General features: G+C 56.9%; 1 protein-coding gene across 1 annotated transcript in view; it reads right to left on the bottom strand.

Annotated features, from left to right (window-relative positions):
- Positions 1-7,821, bottom strand: part of ZC3HC1 (zinc finger C3HC-type containing 1) — an 8,896-nt gene extending 1,075 nt beyond the window's left edge. The window contains exons 1-8 of the mRNA XM_019472978.1: positions 7,715-7,821; positions 7,385-7,535; positions 5,234-5,317; positions 4,550-4,677; positions 2,896-3,053; positions 1,816-2,041; positions 1,110-1,316; positions 679-888 (exon numbers count right to left, since the gene is read on the bottom strand). Of these exons, the coding sequence (XP_019328523.1) occupies positions 679-888; positions 1,110-1,316; positions 1,816-2,041; positions 2,896-3,053; positions 4,550-4,677; positions 5,234-5,317; positions 7,385-7,535; positions 7,715-7,780 (1,230 nt within the window). The 5' untranslated portion in view covers positions 7,781-7,821. The remainder of the gene's footprint in view (positions 1-678; positions 889-1,109; positions 1,317-1,815; positions 2,042-2,895; positions 3,054-4,549; positions 4,678-5,233; positions 5,318-7,384; positions 7,536-7,714) is intronic.
- Between the last annotated feature and the right edge of the window lie 730 nt (positions 7,822-8,551).

An 8,551-nucleotide genomic window follows, 5' to 3' on the forward strand; every position in this document is an offset into this window, starting at 1 on the left:
CGCCCCCCCCCCCCCCCCAGCCGCGCCGCTCGGGGGGGCTGTGGCCTCAGCTCCGCTCCCCTGCTTCGGCAAACCCACCGGTCCAACAGCCCGGGGCTGGCAGCCGCAGGAGCCAGTGGTCAGGATGTCTGCAGAGAGGGTCAGGAGCTCTCTATCGGGACGTGAAATGAAACTGGATCTCGGGCAGCGCTGAGCCGCTCGGGAAAGGCTGTTATTTATAGCAGCCCTTGAGCGGGGGCTGTGGCCTCAGCTCCGCTCCCCTGCTTCGGCAAACCCACCGGTCCAACAGCCCGGGGCTGGCAGCCGCAGGAGCCAGTGGTCAGGATGTCTGCAGAGAGGGTCAGGAGCTCTCTATCGGGACGTGAAATGAAACTGGATCTCGGGCAGCGCTGAGCCGCTCGGGAAAGGCTGTTATTTATAGCAGCCCTTGAGCAGATCTGCACACAACACATCATTGTAACGGATGAGACCCAGCCGAGAGGCCGCCAGCGCAGCCCGAGGGGAAGCTGAGACTCCGCAGACACATGCTTGGTCCTTGCCACCCAGCTGGGTTTGCATTTAGCCCGAATGAAGCCCATCTACCCCAAACTCTGCCCAAAAGGCTTTCATCCCTGGGCAAGGCTGGAGGAAGCGGTGTTTGAGCACTTGGTTTCGGGGCTGGGGATCCCGCAGGCTCACCACAGGCTCCATCTCAGGCACTCTGTCGCACTTTCTGGTGGCGAGGAGCGTGTTCAGTACCACTCGCCAGCCTGGCTCTGCCTTTGCAGGCTCCTTCTCCGTCTGGGTCACGGTATCCTCCAGGGCTTCTCCTGCCTCCACTGCATTGACCCAGGGACACCAGTCGCGATGCTGTGAGCTGGGGTCAAAGAAGCTCCTCAAAGAAGTGTCCTGGGTAGGGGAGCAGATGACGATAAAGGAGGACAGTGACAGCATGGTTTAAAACAGATCCCAACAACACAATAAAACCCTCTCCGTGTCTAAACACCAGCCCTGAGCTGGCCCAGTGCTGCGCTACAGGGACAACACTGGTCCCTGGATCAGTAGCACCCTGCCCAGATCTCTCTCCTCCCCACCCAGGCTCTCCCTGCACCCGCACCCGGGTCACTCACTGAGCTGCCGGAAGAGCAGAGCCGTGCCCGCTTGGCTTTGCGGAGAGGACTGGATGGCACCTCCACGTTGTCCCCCTGCCCCATGCTGCGGGTGACGGGGCGGCTCCTCAAAGTGGGGCTGGCCACCTCCAACTCACCCCGGTCCATGGGGATGGGAGAGTCCCAACCCCGTGGGCGAGAGATGGCCGGGGACGGGCTCTTCTCGTGCTGCCAGTGGGGAAAGAACAAGGAATTAATAAAGCTCCTCTGGTCACCAGCATGTCCTCTGCCTGAAGCGGACAGGGGGGCCCTGCCCAGCTCAAACAAGAGATCAAAGCCTTCTCCGCCATTCTGGCAGGAGTCGTGCCACCTTCCCTTCACACCAGGAGCATCTTAGATGTGTCTAGTTGGACTCGGGTGAAGGCAGCCCCTGATTTGGAGCATCCCGAGTTAGACAAGCCTCAGTACCCTGGCTGGAAAGGCCCTTTTTTTGCCCTCCCGCAGGAGGGCTGAGGGAGGGGAGGACAGAGAGCTGCAAAGGGCAGGGGTAAAGGCAGCAGCAACCCACATCTGTTGGAAGTTGCCCATGGCTGAAGACACGGCACCAAGATGAGCCTCTTTCAGAGTAAAAGGCAGCGGACACCCAAACCACATCAGTGTCGACTCCTGCGTGCTCCTGTATCACCCCAACATCCCAAGCTCACGGGCCGGCTGAGCTGGGCCATACCTGCTCAGAGCCCGGAGGGAGCGTGTCTTGGCTCCGCGTGAGCATCCTGCGCGGAGACGTGGGCACGAGTGGTAAGCGCTCGGCGGATGCCGGCGGAGCGCCGCTCGGGCCGCAGGAGTCCAGCTCCGGCCCCGCAGACTCCAGCTGGTGAAAGCCCCACAGTCCCACCTTCCTCATGCAGCGGGAGCAGGTGATCACCGAGAGGTGCACGGAGCCAGACGCAGCACTGCGGGGACAGAGCCAAGTCACAAGAGAAGGTCAGGGACGAATGTGGGCCCTTCCCCAAAATCGCAGCTTTCAGAAGAGATGCGGGTATTCGGCAGAGCACAAGAACGGTCTCAGTCACAGGTACCTGAGCCAGCACGTTTCAAGACATCAGTACCCCTGGGCTGAGGCACAGACTTACTGTTTTTGTAGCCCTGTGTACTAAGAAGTAAAACAAGTCCATTAAAACCCATCTATAGCATTGATTTAAACTGGCTCGGTTACATTGTGGCTTGCCGTGAAGCAGGAGCACACTCAGTTGTGGCATATCAGCCGAGAGCGTCCCCATCCTCAGGCCCCGAACTGCCCAGCCACAGCGGCAGCTCTGCTCTTCCCCACCGTAAGCCCTTTTCCAGCCTGCGCCGTAAGAGATCGCTTCACCTCCATGAAGCTGCCTCAGGCACAAAGCGCGTGGCTGTTCTGCTCACAGCACACGCTTTGGGAAGCCGCGAACCGTCAGGTCACGAACCTTCCCTCCCTTCCCGCAGGCCTGACAAGCAATGAAAGCGTTACTGAGGATGACATTTCAGGGATTGACTTCAACATCTAAACTGGCAACGAGCGGGGCAACCGACAGCTCAGTTGTTTCAGACTCTTTGCCGTCTCAGGAAGACATCTATTTTAGATTAGGTAGCTCTGCACTGGGGTTTCTGGAAGTCTGTCAGTTTTAACGGCTGGAGATAATAAAATAGTGAAATAGGGGATACTGAACATTTCACAGGAGGGACATCCGCATTCCTCCAGCCTCTGACAGGTTTCACCAGGAACCACAAAGCGCGGCAGACACTTCAGTATCAATCCTACACCACTACCCACCTGCAAGTCCAGCCGCACAGAGCCAGGACGCAGGCAGGAACGTGCGCTTGCAGGATTTCCGTGGCAAACTTCATCGGTGGTTTCTCTCCCTCCGTTTTGTGCTCTAGTTCCTCCCCGATCAGCTGGAAGAGCAGACTGATCTTCTCCTCTGTCAGGGACTGCGGGGCAGAGAAAGGTGGCAGAGCTGGCAGGCAGAGGCAGTCTGACAAAATACACTGCTTCTACTCACAAGCCACGTCCTACATGGACAAAACCCCCTTTTTCACTCCCTGAAAGGGCTGGGTGTGAGGGTGTGAGCTAGCACCCTCGGCACTTCTACTCTGGTTAACAGGCAAAAGCCACACAGAGCGATGGCTTCCTCCTGCCTTGTGCCCGTCTGACTCTACCCGTTGCGTGGACTCGGTTCAAGCACCATTTGCTCCCCCGAGCACGCGTGGGGACAGCGGAGCAGGTCACAGCTCTGCCGCTCACAGCAAGCACGAGCCCAAACAGCCCCCGTCTGTCCCTCTGATCCCAGGGAGGCAGCAGGGGCTGTGTTTGCCTGTGCTCAGGCAAACCGCGAGCACTTCTGGGGCCATTCCTGAGGCACAGCGAGAAAAGAGAGTCCCCGGAGGCTGTCAGTCGGGCTCCAGACCTTGCTGCTAGTGGGACAGCTGGGGAGTTAGATGTGGAGATGCGATACATCCGTTGGCTTTATGCAGTCTCTTCTTCGGGGGCTCTGCTGGGTTTCACAGCTCAGCCAGCCCACGGTGGCAAACGTAAAACACCTCTGCGATTTCTGCTGAATGGATGAAGAGTTCCCCGGTTCCCACACAGCTTCTCGCTGCCGAGAGCCATCTGTTTCCCAGCGAGCGAGTGCCCAACAAGCCAGACTTGGCTGGAGTAGAGCAGGGCCTGGCCAGGTCCCTACGAGGAGGCAATCCCACACTTGCTCCTGGCTGCAGCTACGCTCCAGCCTCTTGTGCCGTAGCTCCTGCTCTTCCCTCCTGCCTGCTGAGCCTCCTCGCATGACTGCCTCGTACGAGTGGCCCCCCCCTGTACCGCACTCCCTGGCCTCCCTCACCTTCACAGGCCTCTGCCCACACCTCTGCTGCGGGGCAGCCTCTGGCACCCCAAACTCCCGATCCCACCTAACGCGATGACTGTCTCCAGTCTTGTGGGATCCCAGCTAAAGGGGCGATCCACAGGCTGCCGCATCTCATGGAGTGCTTGGAGGTAACAAACAAGGGTGGGAGCTGCCAGGGAGAGCTCCCAAAGGAGTCTGTGGGACCCCAAATCACTTCGGCCAGACACCAGAGAGCACCACGCACGGCAGGAAAGGCACAGAGTGGAAACCGGACACTACAGCCCACTTCCCACCGGCAACATCGTGGTGACATGAGCCAGCTGTGCCTGCGTTGGTCAAGGGCTTGCACGGCAGATAAGCCTTTCCAAACTCCCTTTTACGTGCTTCCAGAAACACCAGGTGAAACCACCACGTGGGGAACATCCGAGGAGAAAGCCAAGGCAATGACAGACCACTCACACACGCAAACTGAAGTCTCCAATGTGAATCTTGCAACCGTTTCGGTCAGGGTTTGCACAGCACAGGCGTGCCTGGCATCGTCGCTGGGGACTTGAACGCACCCGATCTCAGGAGCAGATGGGAACTCACCATGTTTTTCATGTCTTCTGGTCTGAGGGAGGGCAGCTGCAGCTCCAGCTGACACAGGCTCTGAAAGCGGTCCAGGAAGTCCTGGAGAAGGGCTCTGGGCTCATCCACCAGCAACATGGCAAAGCGATCTGGCGAAAGCAAACGCGGGAGGCCTGAGCTGTGCCACCAGCCTTCCCACCCCCTCCTTATCCCGCAGGGCAAGGGAGGAGATGAATCCAGCCAACGTCTCCCCATAACGGTCTACTTGGCTTTTAAAGGAAAGCTGAGCACAGCCTTTTTCCTTTGCAACCACCCATCCCTGTGCAGCACAGCTCTGAAGATGAGATCTATTGCCCTTTGAGCATCCCGTGTCACCCAGCCTCCTCTGTCCCCTCCCAGTTACAACCCAAAAAGCATTTTAACTGCCCTAGAGGCACACAGAGGTTAAGAGAGGCTGGGTACAGGCCGGCCTGGGGCTCCAGCCATGGCCCCGTTTATTTGCTGAGGCTGCTCAGAGATGTCGCTTTGCCACTGTGTGTTTCATTGTCCCCAGAGGGAAAAAGGGGACTGTGATGACACTGCCTGCTTTGAGAACTTGAAGAGAAACCACAATTCCTACCACGGGAGACAAGAGCAGAGACAGAAAGAGAGAAAAAAAGGGAATAATGCTGGACATGTGCACTAGCCGGGCTCTGAGACACCAACCTGGGCAGGGGCTGTCCGGCCAGAAGCAGAACTTCTCATGAGCAGTGCACAAGGCCTTCTTCAGCTCCACACAGCGCTCCTTATCTGCAAGGCAAAGCTCACTTCTACTCCCCTGCGGAGCCACCTCCTCAGGGAATGGCTGGGAGAACCAAACCAGGAGAGGAAGGCACCAGGCTACGAGGGCTTCCCTTCTCCTCCCGTTCAGCATGGCTTGGGTGATGGATGCCACCCGAGGCTGTAGGTTGCAGAACCCGAAGCTCTCACCTCAGCCTCATCTCCCTCTCCACCAAAAGGAGCTGCCGCACCTCCAGCCTCCCCGCAGGCAACCACAGAGCGGTGGTTCCTGCGGCAGCGAAGGCAGGCTGGCTCAAAGGGTTATCTCCACAACAGCAAGCGTCACCAGAGCGGTTCCACCTCCCTGCAACCAAAATCCCCTCCCGTTCCCAGGCACGGTGACTGCAGAGCAGGGGAGCCTGCCACGCTGCACGGCAGTGCAGTGGAAACACAGCTCAAACCAACCACCGGCACAGGGACCGCCTGCTCTTGCCAGTTTTACCTTCTGGGCTGCTGCCAGTCCCTAGCTAACTCGCCTGACCCCTCCACCCTGGCTGTAGGGGCCAAATCGCAGCCATGTCTGGAAATCAAGCTTCCTAAAAAAAGGATCGGATACTTAATTTATTCACACCTTTCAGAACCAAATAATTTATTTTTCAATTTAGTTTTCACACCCTTCTTCTGATTATTTTAGATTTTCCTAAACCAGTGCGGTCACCAACAGAGTAATTAGGCCAAGGTTTATTTAAAAAAGATAGTCTGAACAAACAGCGGACGTCAATATTCAGAGCGACCCAAAAGGAAATGCTCAGGCAGCTCCCCATTACCCACGCTGCATTCGTCAGACGTCAGGGTTGTGCTCTCTGCTACCTTCCAGATAACAAGAGCAGGGACTTGCCGTCAAGCAAATTGAGAAGTGGAGATGACACTTGTTTGTGGTGGGGTAATAAACGCCTTTCTGCAGAGGACAGATGCAGGTAAAGGAAAGTGAATGTCTGGGCAGGCGATGAAGCACAGGCTATCGCTATCCTGTGGCTCACGAGCGACACTCACACCACGGAGGCTGGCGTTCCTGCCACGCTCTCAGCCCCGCGTTGTCCAACGCGGGAGAGACGGGAGCTGTTACCGCTCCCTGTCTGCGCCACACAGCCTCAGGAGCGGCCGACGCTCTGCGGGCAGGGGAAGGAAGCTGGTGCTGGGCCTGGGCAAGGAGCTCGGTGAGGGCAACACGAGGGGGAGCTTTGCTGCTGGTAGTCCAAGAGGGCAGTGGAGGAGTTTATTAATTAAATTACACAATGCGACCACTTGAACGGACTGACTTGGTGACCAGCAGCCACCAACAGCCCAGATTAGAAAAATTTAGTGGCGGATCAGAGCAGCAGATCGAGCAGTCGGGAAACAAAATTTAAAAAAAGGATGTGAAGGTACTCGAGCGCATCCCGAGGAGGGCAACAAAGCTGGTGAAGGGGCTGGAAGGAATGTCCCCTGAGGAGCGGCTGAGGGCTCTGGGTTTGTCTAGTTGGGAGAAAAAGGAGGCTGAGAGGCGACCTCATTGCTCTCCACAGCTTCCTGAGGAGGGGAAGCGGAGAGGGAGGAGCTGATCTCTTCTCCCTGGGATCCTGTGACAGGACACGTGGGAATGGTTCAGAGCTGCATCAGGGGAAGGTTCAACTCGATATCAGGGGACATTTCTTTACCAAGAGGGCGGTCAAACCCTGGAACAGGCTTCCTGGAGAGGTGGGCGATGCCCCATCCCTGTCAGTGTTTAAGAGGCATTTGGACAATGCCCTTAATAACATGCTTCAACTTTTTGGTCAGCCCCAAAGCGGTCGGGCAGTTGGACTAGATGATCGTCACAGATCCCTTCCAACTGGAACTATTCTATTCTAACCCACCTCTGACAACAGGAGCAGGAAGTTTTACTACGTTCTCACAAACTAAAGGAAACTTATGTGACTTGCACTTTACTTTCAGAGACAAACACCCAGCGCCACCCAGGACAAGACTAGGGGAGTCATTTACACACACAGCAAGGCAACCCCCCCCCAAAAAACCTACAGCCCACCCCCTGTACCCGCAGGACGCCAGCATACGCACACTTGTTGAAGTCAAAGGCGAGCTGCAGGCTGACGCAGAGGAAGGCCTGGCAGCTGGAGCACTTCAGCATGTCACACTCCACATTGGTCCAGCCGTACTTGGCGCAAACCAGGGGCGAGAGCTCGTGGGGTTTGCCCGCCCACTTCAGCGGGTGCTCACGTTAAGGATAAAACCCAGTAAATTACGGGTTAAACAGTCGAAGCTTTGGCCAGGGTTTATTTGGCCACAGAAGAAAAGCCTCTGAGAAGATGGAGCCTGCCAGGAAGCCACGGGGAAGGTGACAGCAAAAAGGGTGGGGGACAGCTGGAAGTTCAGCATCAGAAAGGATATGGTGAATGTTTCTACTCTGCTGAAATAGGCTTCCTTGCTGGCGGACTCCAAGGAGAGAGCATCCATTTGCAGAGATCCATTAGCCGATTCCGACCAGTCGGACGTGTCTTTCCTAAAAGGAACAGCAAGTCAGCAAGCGAAGCATCTGCGCTGTCCTGGAGACTTCATTAATAAAAAATGCACAGACCACTTTCTAACCTCTCGTCCTTCAGGCTTACCCTTACAAGAAGGCAACCCTTTCTCCAGAGCTCCCAAGCCCCAACTTTTAATTACTTTACTAATAAACCAATTAAAAAATATAATGCAAGAAGCAAAGGTGTGCATTAAACATCTCATGATGACCGACAGCAGTGGCAGATGGGGATTTGACGTGACAAGTAGGAGTCGGCAGCTCCTTCTCTGAGCGCGGTGAAGCCAGATCAATGATCACGGCACATCTCTGAAGCCAGGGATGCATCTGAGCTCCCGGCACCTGGAATGCCAGCTCCCAGCACTGGCATCTGCGCCCGCAACGCCAGCCCTGCAGCGAGTGCTGCCCTTCAGCCCCTCCCCAACACCCCTCCACGGGCCAAACTTTGGGGATGGTTGGGTCAAGGGTGTACCATGCCTCCGAGGGCAGGGTGGCTTGGCTTTAGCCGGATACCCCCGAAGCTCAGCCACCCAGTGTCCCCAGTCCTTCCCAGTGCCTTCCAGACTCCCCAGCGCCCACCGGTAACTCCTGTGCCCGCCCCCTGCGGGGTGTGACCCCACACTTTTCGGGTCAGAGCCCCAGTACGTGGCCAGTTCAGCTCGCTCAGGCTGCGGGGACGCCACAACTCTACAGGCGACTTACACGCC

This window comes from Aptenodytes forsteri, unplaced genomic scaffold (genome assembly GCF_000699145.1).
Source record: "Aptenodytes forsteri isolate BGI_AS27 unplaced genomic scaffold, ASM69914v1 Scaffold310, whole genome shotgun sequence".
Lineage (NCBI taxonomy): Eukaryota > Metazoa > Chordata > Aves > Sphenisciformes > Spheniscidae > Aptenodytes > Aptenodytes forsteri.